Here is a 17,500-nt window from a genome sequence, read left to right as displayed (position 1 = left end):
AGTTTGCAAGTCCTTACATCCCTTATGCACTAGTTGAAATGGTTATTATCTTGACTGTGATAGTGGCTTCTCAGCCAAATCCAGACACAATACAGCTCAGCCACATGTTCCATTCCATGGGTCAATGTCCATGCTTAGTATATTGGGCCACAGATATTTATGTTTTTGATGTATACATATGTCAAAAAACCCATCATATTGTATAAATAAATGTGATTTATTGTGTGTCAGTATCCTGAGTGCATTTCATAGCTGCGTGCCCCATATAGTTTGATGATAATTTACAGGTAAATCTCTCCCTTACCATACTGTCAAGCCCTTGAAGGGAAACAGGGATCTTGGAGACACTTGGTTTGGATTCCTAGGTCCTATAGTAGTTGCTCAGTAATCTTTTGTGGCCCAATATACTAAGCCTTGACACTGACCCATGGAATGGAACATGCGGTGAGCTGTATTGTGTTTGGATTTAGCTTCAGTTTTTTGGCAATGCTTTGTCATTTAATCCAAAGTAAAGTTCGGCCATTTTTCTCCCAGTAAAGATCAGCTATTTTGACAGATGTGGGTAATGATTTAACACCTTCTCTCTAGACACCATGCCACAACAAGCGTGATCTCTTGCCCCGTCTTCACAATGGAGGACTCAGGAAAGACTTTCAGCTCTGAGGAGGAAGAAGCTAACTACTGGAAAGATCTGGCTATGACCTACAAGCAGAGGTCAGTTCCCCCAAGTTCACCTGCTGTTTCTCTTGAACTGATGGCTCAGGTGTCCAGTGAGGGCCCATGATGTGACCAGCACCGGGAAGGGCTTGTCATAAACTTTCAGGTCAGACCAGAGCTGCACACTATTAGCACCCCACTTTACAAGTGGGGAAGTGGAGCCTCCAAAAAGGCGGATAACTTGCCCAAGGTCACACAGCTAGAATTTGAACTCCAAAGTGCTGAGCAACCTGCTGTGTTACTTCCCATTTTACTTTTTGGCTGGGTCTTATCAGTTCCCAGATGCCATATGGAAGAACTTCTCCCTATGCCTTGCAAAATATGTTGGTGTGGATTTTTTTAAATTTGAAGCCAGTGAGTATGAGTATGGTGTGTATGTGTATGTGTGTGCACATATGTGCTCAGCATTGTTTATTTCTCATGGACCCTTCATGCGGAGGCCTGATTCTAGTCCCTCCAATGTTGATGTTCTTAAAGATCAATTCAGACTTGTGTTTGAGTCCCTTGAATTTTGCAGATTGAGAAACCAGATTTGGATATTTGGGATGGGCTGGATTGTAGTGGTGTGATAAGTATTTACCGCCTGTCTAATTCTTTGTTATAAATAAGTCTGCAGCAGATACTGTAAATCCACAGTATTTACTATGTACTGGTATCAAAAGATACGTGTTGAATGAATGAGTCAAGAGTGACTTGGTGAGGAAACGGCTTCGGAGATCAGGGCCAAGTTCTGTTTCTCACTCATGTGACCTTTAGAGACGAATCACTCATCTTGTCTAAACCTTATCTTATCTGTAAGATGAGGATAATGATTGTTTCTGCCTCAAAAGGCAGTTGACGGGCCTCCCCTGGTGCCTCAGCAGTTGAGCGCTGGGCTGCGAGTCTGCCCGCAGACTCTGCAGCTCTGTAGCGCCGGTTCATTCCCCAGCTGCCGGCAAGGGTCCCACAACAAAAAAAAAAGGGCAGTTGACTAGAGAGCCAGCCAAGTGTAACACTCTGTGGCACGTAAGCGCTTAATAGGCCACGATCTGACATCTGGGACTTCTGCTGTAGGGCGGAGAATACACAAGAGGAACTCCGAGAATTCCAGGAGGGGAGTCGAGAATATGAAGCCGAATTGGAGACGCAGCTGCAACAAATTGAAACCAGGAATAGGGACCTCCTGTCCGAAAATAACCGCCTTCGCATGGAGCTGGAAACCATCAAGGTGAGGGGGCTGGGAAATGCACTCGGGTAAAGACAGGTTTCCAGCATGGTGTGTGTGACTGAATAGGGTCCCTGAACCCCGTTGCAACGTGGGTGGGTATGGAGGCCTCCTGACACCAACAGTTTCAGGCACCAGCCCGGTGTCGACAGCATCAGAGTCTACCCAAGACCACCCTCCTCTTTAGACGAACCCAGGTTGTGAGAGGTTCCCAATACTTCCACAGACTCAGGTGCCCGTCACAAGCCTGGATTGTTACCTGTGCTTCTGACGCCTGGCTGTAGGTCAGCGGATTGACTTGCTAGAGCGGCTCACAGGACTCAGGAAATCCTGAGTCTCCTCATGACAACACCAGCTGTATGTAACTTGGGACCAGTCAGGTAGAAGAGATGCCTGGGGTGAGGAGTGGACCAGGCATGGGGCGCTCATTACTCTGGCATGATTGAATAAATCATTGGCTACTGGTGATGGGGCTCGCACTCCAGCCCCTCCTGTCTCCTCAGAGATCAGGGGTTGGGACTGGAAGTTCAAATCTCTCGCCACATGGTTGGTTCCCCTGGCAGCCGCCCCAGGTGCTTCCCAAAATGCCACCTCATTTATGTCACCTTTACTACTCAACCTTGGGAAATTCTAAGGGCGGGGGACTTGTGGGTGGATACCAGATAGTCTTGAGAAATACATTTTGGTGCTACAAATGACCAAACGCGTATCTCTTATAAACCACAGAGTCGCAGTGACTGGGAAAGGAGCCTGCTGAGTGAGGGGCTATTGCCCTGGCCACTCCCCCCACCCCAGGCTGTGGGGTCGATGTGGGAGTTGAGCCCTTGGTGCCCCAGGTGGGGGAAGCTCTGGGAGAAGCAAGTTTCATAGTTGTCTCCTAGCTGCTCTTGGCCTTCTAGAATAATCCCACCAGGGGTCTTCAGAGCATGGAGTGTGACTACATTTGTGGTCAGTACAGGGTTGGATGCGGAGCTGCACAGTGGGACTGGTGTGTGGCTTCCAGGCCACAGGTGACTGCTGACATTTAAATATATTAAAAAATTTTCAAATGTTTCTCAGTCATAATGGCCACCTTTCAAGGGCCCAGGGGCCACTTGGGTGTGGTTATGGACCTGTTTCCATAGTTTATGGACTGATTCCATAATTACAGAAAGTTCTTTTGGATGTTGCTGGTCTAAGGCAGGCCTGGGCACTGTTGACCTTGGAGATCAGATGCTCTTTTGGGGGCTGGCCTGGGCACTGGAGGACATTGGACAGTGTCCCTGGTCCCTACGCACTAGACGCCAGTAGTGGCCCCTCCTTCAAGTTGTGAGAGGGCCAATCTCTGGGAAAGCTCTGCTTTCCAGGGCAGACACGGCTTCTGTACATTGTATAGGGCTCATCAGAGGTGACCAAGTAAACCAGTGGCCTCACTGCTAGGCAGGTCGCCTGGCCAGCTCCATACACCTCAGACAGGCCGCACCCACCCCACCCTGATGTCCTGCTCTCAGTCAGGGCCAGGCCCCGTCACGTCTGTGTGCCTGTGTGTATTTGTTTTTCTTTTAAATCTCCCATGTACGTTTGATGACCTGCTGGGAGAAAGAGCTGAGGCCCAGCAGTGTGTGCTCGGGGCTGGGGGAGACGGGTGGTAGAAGGAGACATGCTGGGAAGCTTCGAGGATGAGACCAGCTGAATTCTGTAGAGCTGTTAGGGGAGGGTGCCTGGCCCCTGAAGCACTGACCTGAGAAAGAAAGATGTCGTGGGGTGAGACAGGCTCATCAGGAGTGGGACCGTACCTGAGCGCGTATGCCAAGGTGAAGCATATCTTGTTTGTGTATGTACAGGGGTTGATGAGAAGGACACAGACACAGACAAGAGTGAGCATTAAGTGGACTTTGGGAATCCTGGCTTTGCTTATACATGGAAAAAAGCGAGGCCCAAGTAGATGGAGGGAAGGGAGTGGCAGAGGGCTGGTGCCAACGGCCTTGGAAGCTGAGGGGTGGCGCCAAAGCTTTTATGTTGCAGGCCAGCGCGCCCAGGCTCGCTGCCTTCTGAGTGTGGTCTTGAGTGTTTTAGCAGAAAGTTTTCAAGTGCATAGCAAGGTTGAAAGAATCTTCTGGTGAAGTCCTGTCTATCCACCAGGAGGCTCTCCCCATCTGCTATGCTTGCTTTTTGTTAGATATTCGTCTGTCAGTCTGTTTTTCTGCTGCATTCAAAGTCAATCACAGACACCTGTACACTTGCCTGTGCCTGCTCAGTGTGCTCAGCACTCACCAGAGTCGGGGCTTTTGCTGTGCCTTTTGAAGGAAAATACAGCTCTTCAGTGTTTTTCAAATGTTCAACATCAACCTTCAAAGTCGTGAATCGGTAAAAATCTGCATTTCTGCCTTCTCTGGAGAAGTAGGAGAGGTGGCCACACAGGCCGTCGTCCACACCAGCAAAAGCCGAGTAGTGGCTGCTGACCTAGAACCAGCTTTTTGCAGGTCATCCCGGTCCCCAAGGTGTCCCCTCCCCGGTATCTCTGACACTGGGGGACATGTCACTGGCTGCTTTTCCCCACCCCTGCCCCACCCCACTCAGCTGCCAACAGGTGCCTCAGCACCACTGCAGTCCTTAAGTCAAGGGGAACTCAGGATGGAAAGGGGGTGCAGGAGGATGAGTGTGGGGGAGAGGAGGTGGCCTCGGGGGTGCTGAATGGACATGGTGCAACTGCCAAGTAGCTCAGGGACGGCACCCCTGAGCCCACGGAAGACCCCTTGGTTACAGCCGCTTGATGGAGGTACAGGGCTTAGAGCGCCACGCAGGGGCAGAAGAGACTTGGGGTAAGGAAAATCCTCATGTTTGTCGGCCTCCTGGAGAAATGCCTTAGCTGGGCCCTTGTTGACAACAGGCGCATTCATCACAAGTTGAACAGAAAGGCCTGTGGGCCCCACACAGAGCGCCTATTGTGGCTTCCCCCAGCTGACAGCTCATTATAACGAGCCCCGCACGCAACGCCACGTCCCAGCAGCAGCTTTCAAGTCTGCGTGTGTGGAGGTGATCGTTTGAACCTTCACACCCGGGAAGAACCTGTTGCCACATCCTCTGGGAACCCATGTTTGAATGTCAGTTAATGACCCAGGACCTGTGCCCTCCTGTTTCATGTGGAGACGCACCCTAGTGGGGGGGGGTGGGACAGGAGAGCCCTGCCCGCCCCACGGCCTGGGGGCGCAAGGGCTGCCCCTGCTCACCCCTAGAAGCAGGGCCTCCGGGACCCAGCAGCCCCGCCCCCAACCCACCCCTACCGTGCTCACCCCAAAGGCCTGTGGCTTCCGGGGTGGCTGTCCTTCTCGGCGCCCGCCAACGCACATGATGTCATCTCCCTGGTGCAACCAGACTGTTTCTAGCAACGCTTTTGTTTACTCCACTGAGTAAAGGAGGGGAATGTGCCTTTTTTTTTTTTTTTTTTAACTTTCTAGTTACATTCAGACCTTTCCTGTGGGAAGTGTTTTTTTTTTTTTTTTTCACAAGTGTAGGATCCAGGAAGGGTGTTTGCTGGAGGAACAGAATTTGAAAGAGGAACTAGAGCAACATTGTGTGCACGCGTGTGTGTGTGAGTGTGTGTATGTGCGTGTGTGGCCTCTGAGCAAGTGATGAGGACTGCGGGTGTGTGGAGTGTGAGTGCAATTGGGCTGGATGGCTTCTCGGTCTGGCGTTGCGTTAGGAGCATCGGCCCGGTTGGCCTGGATTCATCTTGACTCAGTGGACTCTGCTGAGCTCTGGGAGTGGCCACCGGGGCGGCTGCTGCAGTTGGGCCACAGCGGGTGTCAGGAGCCTGCTTTGCCTTTGGTCTTTGCCTTTGGGAAGCAGAGCCAGATCACGCCAAGCTTTCTTTTTGCAATTAATAACAGGCTTCTTTTTTTCTCCGTTTCTTTGTTTCCTCCCTCCTTCCTTTCCCCAGAGGTCCAGAAGTCCCCCCTAAGTGCCCCCCGCTGCAGGGGGTGCTTCCTGGGCCACAGACTCAGAACTGTTGTCATCTTGGTACATGAGGCCCTGCTCCTGGGAGTCAGATGCCACTAGCGTCTGATTCCCGATGTTCTCATCCTCCAGGGACGGCACCGGACCTGGGCCCAGGTTGCTCTGTTGGATGAGGCTTGGGGAGGTTTCCATAGCTTTCTGGGGCTCTGCATACCTTGAGTGAAATGACTTCTTTGCAGGTGGTTGGGGGCTTCTTGAACATCCAGAGGCTGCTGGTTGGGGAGAGGACAGGATGCAGGAGGCGCTCGGCTCAGACCAATTTGAGGCACATCTGTGAGAGCTGGTCCTGTGGACTGAGCTCAGGCCTGGTTGTGGCTGTGGGGAGGAGCCCTGCAGCCTCCCCAGTGGGTGAGATGGGAGACCCTCTAGTTAGGGAGAGAGAACTCCCCTGATGATGAGGGTGCAGGCGGGGCGTGCGGCGGAAAGAATGGTCACGGCAACAGGAGGCCTTGGAGCCAGGAAGGACCTGAGTGTTTAAGGAGCTGGAGGGGAGGGAAGACTCAGTGCTGACCACGAGTCGTCAGTCCTTCACTCGTGGATTTTGTCTTCCAGGAGAAGTTTGAGACGCAGCATTCGGAAGGCTACCGACAGATCTCCGCCCTGGAGGATGACCTTGCCCAGACAAAAGCCATTAAAGACCAGCTGCAGAAGTACATCCGAGAGCTGGAGCAAGCCAATGACGACCTGGAACGAGCCAAGCGGTAAGCTGGGAAGGAGGAGGTGGGTCTTGGAGCCTCTGGTCTCCGCTCTTTGCCCCCAGCAGCTGGGGACCAGCCCTCTGTTGCGTGTGGAGAACTCAGCAGCGAGCACCCAGGCCAGGGTCCTGGTGGAGACTGCTGGTTCAGAGGAAGGAAGTGCCACTTGCTCGCAGCTGTGAGCAAAAGTCAGGATGCTGGGGGCGGGTGATAGAGGTGTTCATCCCGTCCTTGGTGGGGTATGTCATGGCAAGACTGCCCAGAGGAAATGCCTTGGGCTAAGATGGAGGGATGTGTCGACACGATCCAGAAGAGTGAGAGCGTTCTGGGCAGAGGACAGGAAGCCCCGTGTCCCGCCAGCAGTATTTCCTGACCAGGTGTTCCGTGCTTATTGTATAGTTTCCCTGAGCCAGACCTGTGCTTTAAAGAAAACCCTTACAAATTTTTTTGGATATAAATTACACACAGTGACCTGCTTAGGGCTTACGTGTGCGGCTCCTTGCCTTGCCTTCTCCCCACCCCTCTTCTTTGCATTACCAGATAGTCACAGTTTAGTTAATGTTGTACCATTTAGAGCAAACGCGACCCACCTCGCAACCTCACAGTTTCCTTTATCCTTGAACTTGATGTTACCCTTGTCATAGCCCTTACGTCTTCGGCGGCTGTGGATTGTCACAATACATTGTTAGAGTTTTTGCTTTAAAAGGCCAAGTGTATTTAGAGAAATCAAGAGGGTGAAAAGATAGCCTTTGGTATTTTCCATTCCTGATGCTCTTCTTTCCTTCCTGAAGATCCGACTTTGCCTCCACTATCATTTCCCTTCAGCTTGAAGAACGTCCGTTAAGATTTCTTGGCGTTGTACGTCTGCTGCTGCTGAATTCTTCTAGTTTTGGTTTATTTGAAAATGTTTTTATTTTGCCTTCATTCCTTTTTAAGTGAATTTTGATTTAGTAAGCACTGGTGTATAAGTTGCAGGAGTGCAATATTGTAATTCAACCTCCGTCTACACTGCAGCACCATCACCACCAAACCAAAGTCTCCTTTTCCCTCCATTGCCACACACCGGACTCCTTTTGCCCATTTCACCAGCTCCCTTCCCCTCCGTAACCACCAGATGATTTCTCTAGTTTTTGTTTTGTTTGTTCATTCGTTTAGTTTTTTTACATTACAGTATGGAGGAAATCCTGCAGTCAGTCTCTCTCTCTCTCTCTCTTTCTCTCTCTCTCTCTTTTTTCTTTCTTTCTCTTTCTTTCTCTCCCTCCTTCTCCCCCCAACTTAGGTCAGCACCCTCAAGGTCATTCACGTTGCCCCAGATGACAAGCGTTCATCTTTCTTTATGACTGAGTACATGCCGTTGTACTCATGCACCACGTCTTTGCCTGCCTTCTTGGCATCCTCCCTGGATGGCGAGTTCTGTCTTGACAGGTCTTCCATTTGCCTTCAGCTCTGAAGCGGTTGCCCCTTGTCTCCTCGGGTCAGGCGGTAGTGCTCTGTGGACTAGTCACTCTCCGGTATGGTCTGTTGTCTTTCTTCATGTTGCTCCTTGGCTGTTGATTTGCACACCTGGATTTTGTATTTATGCACCTGGATAGGGGTTTGCTGGGCTTCGTTCATCTGTATATTTGTCTTTTGCCAAATTTAACTTTGGTCATTATTTGCTCAAACATCTTTCCTCTCCTGTCCTCTCCCAGGTTACCAGTGACATACATTAGTCCTTGACATACATTAGTCCCTGAGGCACTGTTTTGTTTTTTTTTTTTTCCCTGTTGCCTCAAATTGGATAATTTCTATTGATAGTTTCAAGCTCAGTGACCCCCGCCACCCCCCTTTCTCCAGTCTGCTAAGTCAGTTCCAATGTTTTATTCTAGATGTCATATTTTGCTGTATTAAAAAAAAAAACAATTTCTCCTTTGGAGATTTTTTTTTTCCCACATCCTGACCATAGGTAAAGTAGTTATTTTAAAAAGCCCTTTTCTGCTGATTCCATTTTCTGGGCTGTCTCAGGTTGATTTTGCCTTTTCTCTTGAGTTTGGGTCACCTCTTCCTTGCTCTGCAAGTGTCTAATAATTTTGGATTGTATTCTGGAAAGTGTGAATGATGTCACATTGTTGCTTTTGTTTGTTTACTAAGCTGAACTCACTCTAAACTGTCTCTTCTTGATGGACAGTAGCTGAAGATGACTCCATTCATTTCGTCTTCATTGGGCTGCATCAAGTCTCTCACGCACACACATGGTTTAGGGGTCAGCTAGAGAGGTGGGGAGGGGTTATATCAGAATCTGGGACTCTCCTGTGGTGGTGAATTTCTATCACTGGAGCTGTAATAAAAAGCTTATAGAGATGCAAAATTCACTCCATACTGCTCCCTTCATCCAAGTGTTGGCTCCCTTCTAGTTTTTGCCAGACCTTCAGGTAATTGTCTTTTATGTTTTACCCAGAGCTTATAGGAGTTTTGGTCTGATGCAAGCTGCTTTAAGCATGGCCAGAAGTGGACTCTCCTTTCTTGTCATTTTGTAAGAGCTCTTTGTAATATTTTTGCTACAGTCTTTGTCTTTTGTCCTGTGTTGAAAATAGCTTTTAAAGAATGCCTGTTGTCTATTGACTTTGTGGTATTATTTTTCTTACAAACATTTTTCATTTTTAGGTCATCAGCTATGTCTCCTTCCGTAGCTTCTAGGGCTCCATACTTCTTTAGGGAAATGACCATCCTTTGATGGCAGAGATTTTCATACATTTTTTTTGCAAGTTTGAAGATTTATTTATTTATGCATACAAGAACTGGGATACAGGCCAGAGGTGTGGCAGGGGTAGGAGGAGTCACCAGAGACAGAGTGGGGAACAGAACAGGCAGACTGACTGAAATACACTGCTGAAGGGAGCAGTGGGCAAGTCAGGAGAGGTCTGCCACGCCATGTGGGTAGCTCCCTGGCCTGGGGATCAAACACATGCTGCAGTGGCTGCGAATATCTTCATAGGTTGTGTCTTAACCCCTTGTGCCACCAGCGAGGTCCTGCAAGTTATTTTTTTATTGCTTCATTGTCTTACACATATGCATTTAATCTACCTGGAATTAATTTTTGTATCTAGTATGAAGTATGGCTTCCAATTTGACTTTCATTGGGTCAGTATAACCCATTGATGTCAGCACTATTTATTAAGCACTCCATCTTTTCTAATAGTGAAATGAGCTACACTCTGTCATATGTTAACCATTCTTATGTCATGGGATATAATTCTAGATTCTTTGTTTGGTGCAGCGAAATGCTATACCAGTACCATAATAACTTGATTACTGTGGCTTTATAGTATGTTCTGATTTCTGGCTGGCCACTGACTTGTCAATATATCATTGATCTGTGCAAGTCACATGGCCCAGCCCTGTTAAGGGTGGGAGATGGAGTCTGCAGCAAGGCTGTGGATGCCAGGAGGGAGAAGACTTGTACTGCAAAGAAGTAGTACATTCATATAGTTCAAAAATAATATACAAAGGGGTAGGGCTTCTTATGTAAATCAAGCAAGTAGAAATTTATGTAAAGCCCCTCTTTTTCCCCCCCCCACAAAAGTGCATTCTGTACACACCATTGTACTTTCACTTTTTCACATAACAATAGATCTTGGATATCTCTCTATGTGAAGACACAGAGCATCCTTTGTTCTTTTTCCCCCAATGCAAATATGGTATGGTTAGTATTGTATGAAGCTGTAATTATTTATCTAATCTCCTCTGGATGTATTTGTTGCATCTCCATTCTTTTGCAGTGCTAAGCATGGCTGTGATGGATGTGAGAGCATTGCTCACATAGATGTATATTTACAGAACAAATTCCCAGAAGCCAGGTCAAAGGATCTATGCATATGTGATGTTGATAGTTCTTGCTCCATTGTTCTTTGCGTAGAAACATTTCCAACAAATATGTAAGTCACTGTTTTCCAGATGACTTCAAAGTTCCCAAACTTTGGATTTCTGCCTGTGAGTAGGTGCATTTCTGAGTTACGAGTAACTTTGAGTTTTTTAATATAATGGATTTAATAAACGAGTGCATTGGTCCTCGTTTGCTGGGGAATGACTGGAGTTGCCCAAGGGCACTTAACTGGTCTCTCAGGGAGAGCCAGGTGCTGACTCTTGGGTTGCACCCCAAACCTGCTAACCACTGAGAAATGCAGTTAGCAGCTGCTCAAGGTCTTCTTGAGACATATGCACGGTCAGGAATGAAAACTGCTGACACTTACCTGTTGTGTGTTTGGGTATTACTCCCTCCTCCTCCCCGCACCCGCTTCTGCCTTGTGAAGGTCCTTTTACTGCTACCTTGCTCTACACATGAGTAAACTTGGCAAGCTCCCTTCTCTGTGCCTGAGTTAAACAGATTTCTTTATTACAGCACTTCTCAGTGCCTTCCAGGGAGATGTCTCCACTGTTCCCAAGAAGTAGTGGCTTAACAGGGCACTGGGGCTGAGGCTTAGCACGCTGAACTTTGAAAAGTGCTTATGATAACTGAGCAATTAAAGGTGTGGTCTCTTCTACCTGCTTAAAATGCATGCTACTGCACTATGTGTGCATTTAGTTGGATAGCCTAGGAGTCTCCTGGAGAACAGGGTGCGTGCAGCTCTTGGCAGTAGACATGGTCTAATAAGACTCACTGCCAAGTGCCCTGTGGGCACCATCTCCTTTAATCCTTAGGATGGCCTCATGTTCCTCCTGAGCTGAGAAAGTCCCAGTCTACAGGTGGAGCACTGGGTCTTGGCAGGTTAAGGGGCTGCTCAGGCCCATGTGGGGCTCATGCCCTGTGTTCCCCCACTTCCTCTCCCAGGTCTTTGGGCACCAGGCTGACAGCTCTGCTTGCCTCTTACCCAGGGCCACAATCATGTCTTTGGAAGACTTCGAGCAGCGCTTGAATCAAGCCATTGAGAGAAACGCCTTCTTGGAGAGTGAGCTGGACGAGAAGGAGAACCTCCTAGAATCGGTTCAGCGGCTGAAGGATGAAGCCAGAGGTCAGGAGGCCTTGCTGTGTTCTGTGTGTCCCACCAGCGCCGTCCTCTCTCCCACTGGGAACGTCCTGTCCCGGAGCTGGCCCAGCACTTCCTCTGCTGGAGATCTGCACAGGGACTGTGTGTTCAGAGGGCGGGGTCCACACCCAGCAGGCCCCTGCTCTCGTCCCTGCCCTGGGTGGAAAATGATCACATCGAGCCTGTCAAACCCCTTGTGCCTGTTTTAACCCCGAGCCAGCTTTTTGCTCAGAAAGAACACAAGCATTTCGTAGAGAGGAAATCGCTGTTGATGGAATTGCTAGTGAGCCGTGATGGTGGTGAATTAGTGCTCTGAGAAATACTTTTTTTGCTTGTGTTTTTATACTCCAGCTACACCCCAGAATTATCAGACTTCACAGATAAAACACTTTCTAAAATGGTGGTGTAACTGACATACTATTGTATGTTTCAGGTATACAGTGTAATGATTCGATAACTGTTATAACAAAGGGATCACCCCAGTCTCTAGTTAACATCCATCCCCCACTTAGCTGCACCTTTTTTTTCTTCTGATGAGAACTTTTAGGATCTTTCTTAGCAACAGGAGATTGATTTTTTTTTTTTTTAGGTCCCAATTAATTGTGTATAAAATGAATTGGTTTCTGAGGTGTAGCCAGCAGAAATGGGATTAAAAAGAAAGAAACTTTTGTTTCTGATTGTGCATCAGTATTGGAGTGGTTACATGAATCTCATGGACTCATGGAATTTGAAACTTTCCTTAAGGTGAACAAGTATAGATGTGCGTTGTGTCAGTCACAGGAAAGTGGTTAAACCCACCATTGAAGCAGGAGATCAGTCCCAGTAGACGTGTTTCCACTTGTGCTTAATGACAATTAGGCACGTGCTTGGAGCGAGAAAGACACAAACTGCACACATGAGAGTGGGTACATGTGAGGAAGGGCATTTGGGGTGTCAGGAGAGTCTGTTTTCACTCAGGATTCTGCCCATCTGCTGTGTGGGCATATTTTTTTAAACAAAAGTGTGACTGTGTCACTTATGATAGTTTAAACATTTCCTGGAACTTTTTGCTTATTACTGAAAAGAGGAATAGGGTCCTTTTTCTGGCCTTCCAGACAGTCCAGTGGGCAGGTCCCACGGGTTCCCCTTCCTTCAGGGTTTATGTGGAACTTTCAGCTGGTAGTGCTTCCCCCGCCCACGTCTGTGTTAGCCCCCACTGCACCCCCACCCCATTACTCAAAGCAGGCCTTCACGCGAACCCTTGCCTGGCCAGACTTGCGGCAGGAGCTGGCTGTGCAGCAGAAGCAGGACAAGCCCAGGACCCCCAAGCCCGGCCCGGCGGAGGCTGAAAGGATAGACACGGCTGTGCAGGCCACGGGCTCCGTGCCGTCCACGCCCACGGCTCATCGAGGCCCCGGCTCCAGCGTCAGCACACCGGCCACCTTCAGGCGAGGTGAGGGGAGCGGGGATCGGGGAGATTTGCTTCGCGTCACAGCAGGACGCAAAACAGGGTGCTGATGGGGCAGGGCAGCTCTTCCTCCCTGGATATGGGCTAAGGGACCAGGCGTGGGTGGCAGTGCTGTGAGGATATCCTGACGTCCGGCAAGCGCCGGTCTCGTCCATCAGCGGGGCAGGTACCTGCCTGCCTTGTGTCTTGGGCCTGTGGTCAGAATAGAGTTTTCGTTTCTACACGGTTTGGTTAGACACCTGGTAGCACACACCTCGGATTCAGCAGGTCTGGGCAGGACCAAGGTCCCTCGTCTAACAAGGGCCCAGGCGATCCTGGAGTCACCGGGAGGAACGAGGCTCGGCGAGAGCCTCTCAGCTTCGCCCGCTCAGACACTGCTCTTGTCGACTAGTCTGCGATTCCTAGCATTTCCAGAAATTATTTTGATTTTTTTTTTAAAGATTTATTTATTTATGCATACAAGAGCTGGGGTACAGGCCAGAGATGTTGGGGGGGGGGGGTTGAGAGGACTCACCAGAGACAGAGCAAGGAACAGAACAGGCAGACTGACTGAAACACAGTGCTGAGGGGAGCAGCGGGCGACACAGGAAAGGTTTGCTGTGCCATGTGGGTTGCTCCCAGGCTGGCTGGGGAACAAACTCATGCTGCAGAGGTTGCGGATTGCTTCATAGCGCGGTGCTTAACCCCTTGCGCCAACAGGGAGGCCCTGTTTTGATTTTTAAACAAAATGTTTAAACCAAATTGTTTTGCTTTTTTTAAAAAAGAACAACCTGTCAAGAAAAATAATGCAGTAGTAAGCCCGCAAAAAGTGGGTCATCAGATGGACTCTTCTGTTGTACAGCAACTGTTGAATGACATAGGGCAGCTTCTAGAAGCAAAGGGAAGCTGTCAGGTGCTCCCACCCACCCCTGTCCTGCCTTCAGTGATGTCAGTGCACTCCTTTGGCTGTGGGCCGGTGTCACATGTGCTTCCCTTTGCACAGGTCTGGAGGACTCTGCGGGCGGGACCCCCCTCACCCCTGCAGCCCGGATATCGGCCCTCAACATCGTGGGAGACCTACTGCGAAAAGTCGGGGTAAGGCGGCGCCTCCCTGGGGCTTCCTGCCATCCTTCAGAGGCTGAGGGTGTGGACCGCACCGGTGCCTTCCCCCCAGCTGGGACTTGTGGGGTTCTAGGTCTGGATCCAGGATTGAAGGGTCCTCAGGATTGTCAGGAGGCCCAGTGATTAATAGACACCCCAATCTCTGAGCCCAAGTCATTCCAGTGATCCCTGGGCATCTGCTTTCCTGGTCGATTTTCCTTTGCTTTTTGGGGATTTCGATGTTGTCTTTGGTCTTGAGAGACATTTGAAAATTGCCTTCTCTTTTAATCCTCAGGGAGTTCAAGCGCGAAATCTTGAACTCCTAGGGCAAAGAACTTGACCATACAGGCTTTACATTAATTACAGGGAAGCGTTCTTGCGTGCTTAAGAAATAACATAGGTATTCTTTGTAACTCGTTGCTTTCATTTTTTAAATTGATGCTGGGAACACATAATTTAAATCCTGCCAGCCTGCCACTGCCTGGATCCAGACATTCAGAGCTGCGACGTCACAGAAACTCACTTCTGATTTTTTTTTTAAAGATTTATTTATTTATGCATACAAGAGCTGGGGTGCAGGCCAGTGATGCAGGGGTGTAGGGGGTGAGAGGATTCACCAGAGACAGTGGGGAGCAGAACAGGCATATCTACTGAAATACAGTGCTGAGGGGAGCAGCAGGCAAGACAGGAGAGGTCTGCTGTGCCATGTGGGTAGCTCCCTGGTCAGGATCGAACTAGTGCTGCAGTGCTGCATCTTAACCCCTTGCGCCACCAGGGAGGCCCCACCTCCCATTTCTTATGTTTTGGGTTGTCTGGTTTTCTATGAAGTGAACAGGGTCTGTTTTAAAGTCAGCATGGTCAGAGGAGAGAGAAGCCTGGGTTTCTGCAGTGCCCTTGGACTTCTGCAGGGACCGGTGACCTCAAGGCAAAGTCACTGTCCCAGCCCCCACAGCCCGCACCCCTTGCTTGAGCATGAGCGAAAGATTCCAAAAGTGCATGTGACGTCCAGACCTGGGTAATACTCAGGGGGGCTCTAAATTCCTCAGGCCCACAGCTCTCAGACTTGGACATGCACCGGACTCCTCTGGGCCCCCTTAGAATTCTGACGCCTGGCAGTCTGGGAACCACTGCTTCTGATCATTGAGTAGCGGCGCCTGTGAGCGCAGACATCTTGTCTTCACTTGAGAGATGAAAGCCTCTTTCTCTCCAGGCGCTGGAGTCCAAACTCGCATCTTGCCGCAACTTCGTCTACGATCAATCCCCAAACCGAACGAGTGGCCCGGCCTCCGGGCGAGGGGGCAAGAGCAGAGATGGTGGCGACCGGCGGTCAGGCAGCACCAGTGTGCCTCTGGGCGACAAAGGGTCAGTATCTTTTGCTCTTCCACCTGGGCCTCGAGAAAACCCATCGTTACCTGCTGGATAGGTGGGAGCCTCGAGCCCCCACCAGCAGCTGTTGCTTAAAAGTTGGGGGATTGTCCGCAAACCTCCTCCACCCCCCGCCCGTGGTCCCGAGTCAGGCAGGTGGCGGCTTCTGTTGTGAGCACGTGGCCAAGGAGACCGTCATTTTTATTTGATTGTCCAGCCCGGCTCCTGGTCGTGCTGTGAGGATATCCTGTCTGAACACTGCTCTGCTTCCCTTGGAAGAGGGGAAAAAAAATTGGCCACCTTCAGGAAACTGGCTCTAAATTCCAGCCAGACTAGATTCCTCCAACCCACCACCGAATGAAAAACACAGACCTGGCCTCTCACAGCCCCGATTATTTTCTTGCCAGAGGAACCTCAGGGCGGCTCCCAGATGCAGGAATTTTCTGAGAAGTGCCGCCATCTCGCTGGTCCCCAAGCTGCATAAACTCAGTGGGTCTGTGGATCAGGCAGACAGAGGATGGGAAGCGAAGAATCATTTTCTGTGGCCTGCACATAACTTCTGGACCTTTGGAAGTGGATATTTCTGGAGGGTCTTCTGAGGCTGGGCTGTGTGTGTGGCCTGGGCGGGTGGGGGTGCTAGAAAGCCAGTGTCATTTTCTTCGTTTCACAGGAGAGAAAATTGAGACCCAGCTCCCGACCCCCGATTCCACTCCTGTGACTTTGTGGGCCCCGAGGCGAGGCTAGCCGTGTGTCCCAGCTGTAATGTCCGCTTAACTTGGTTTGCTCTGTCTGAAGGTTGGGGAGACGCCTGGAATTTGGGAAGCCGCCTTCAAATCCTTCTTCGCCTTCGCTGCCGTCAGCTCAGGGTGTAGTCAGGATGTTGCTTTAGGAAATCGCCGAAGCCTTGGCGTCTGTGTGGGACTCGCTGCCTTTCTTCCTTTCTTGAAGCTAGGGTTTGGCGGTTGGGATTTTTTTTTTCTTTTTTTTTAAGTTAGTTTGAGAATTATGAGCAAGCAGACACCCTTGCTGGTGACCGAGGCCCCTTCCTGTCCCCGCCATGGTTGTCCCTGTGAAATGTCTCCCTATCCCAGGCTTCCTTATTGGTGTGTTGCAAATAAATTGGGACAAGCTAGGCCCCCTGGTAGGGCTGTAAGGTAAGGTGGATGCCTTCCAGAACAAAACCTCCCGGTGCCCTGTTGCCCAGCTGTGATGGAGCAAAGAATAGGATGGGCAAGTGCCTTCTTTTTCTACTATGGTGTAGTCAGCCTGTGAGATTTTATCTGCCTCACTCAGGCCTTTAAAGCTGCTTCAGGGTAAATGTCATGTGGACCAAGGTGTGGGAAAATCTGTGTCCTTAGATCAATCCTACTTTAAGCTGTCCTGACACCCCCCCTTCTCACCTGGACGACCTCTAGTTCATGACTCGAGGTAATGGGGGTGACATGGCCTTGGTGTTGCCACCCCCAAGAACAGGACTTCACTTAAAGCCATAGTGAAATCATTGGGGTGCCCTTCAAATCAGATAAAAGCACCGGGTTGGAAGCTTCCTTGTCAAAGAAGAGACGGATCCAGGACCCAGGGCTCCCAGTGCCCTCAGCTGCGGCTCTCACTTCTGGAGTAAAGCACCTGCTGAGTCAGGAGCAGGCCTGCCGCCCCCCTCGGGCCACTGAGCTACTTTTCTGAAAGAACAGCAAAAATACCCTTGAGATGAAAACAGAACTTCTCAGAGGCAACTGAGAGATTCGGCAAAGTCAAACTTCAGGATCCAGGTCTTTGCCTAGAAACATCCTAACCTGTATCCATAAAAGATGTACTTTTATTTTTTTAAAAGAATAATAAAATTAGGAGAAACGAACATCTAGCTTGTCTGTCGATGGTCAATAACTGCTTTAACGTGGGTTGATGTTTCTGTATTTGCTCCTGTGAGAACCTTTTTTGTTTCCTAACTAAGTAACTGAATTTGAAGAAAACCTGAGTTCAAAAAATTCGCATC

General features: G+C 49.6%; 1 protein-coding gene across 1 annotated transcript; it reads left to right on the top strand.

Moving 5' to 3' along the window:
- Positions 1 to 625: 625 nt before the first annotated feature.
- NDE1 (nudE neurodevelopment protein 1) lies at positions 626 to 16,598 on the top strand. Its single transcript, XM_084248485.1, has 8 exons — positions 626 to 714; positions 1,771 to 1,924; positions 6,470 to 6,618; positions 11,464 to 11,600; positions 12,868 to 13,047; positions 14,045 to 14,136; positions 15,353 to 15,504; positions 16,303 to 16,598. The coding sequence occupies exons 1-8, from the start codon at positions 632 to 634 to the stop codon at positions 16,394 to 16,396; spliced, it is 1,041 nt and encodes a 346-aa protein (XP_084104611.1). The 5' UTR covers positions 626 to 631; the 3' UTR covers positions 16,397 to 16,598.
- Positions 16,599 to 17,500: the final 902 nt, after the last annotated feature.

This window comes from Talpa europaea (assembly GCF_964194135.1).
Source record: "Talpa europaea genome assembly, chromosome: 12".
NCBI lineage: Eukaryota > Metazoa > Chordata > Mammalia > Eulipotyphla > Talpidae > Talpa > Talpa europaea.
This window is presented reverse-complemented; position numbering and strand designations above follow the sequence as displayed.

Coding starts and splice junctions, on each gene's coding strand:
- NDE1 (XM_084248485.1), top strand. CDS start 632: ATGGAGGACTCAGGAAAGACTTTCAGCTCTGAGGAGGAAGAAGCTAAC. Junction 715..1,770: donor GCTATGACCTACAAGCAGAG/GTCAGTTCCCCC, acceptor CTTCTGCTGTAG/GGCGGAGAATACACAAGAGG. Junction 14,137..15,352: donor ACCTACTGCGAAAAGTCGGG/GTAAGGCGGCGC, acceptor CTTTCTCTCCAG/GCGCTGGAGTCCAAACTCGC.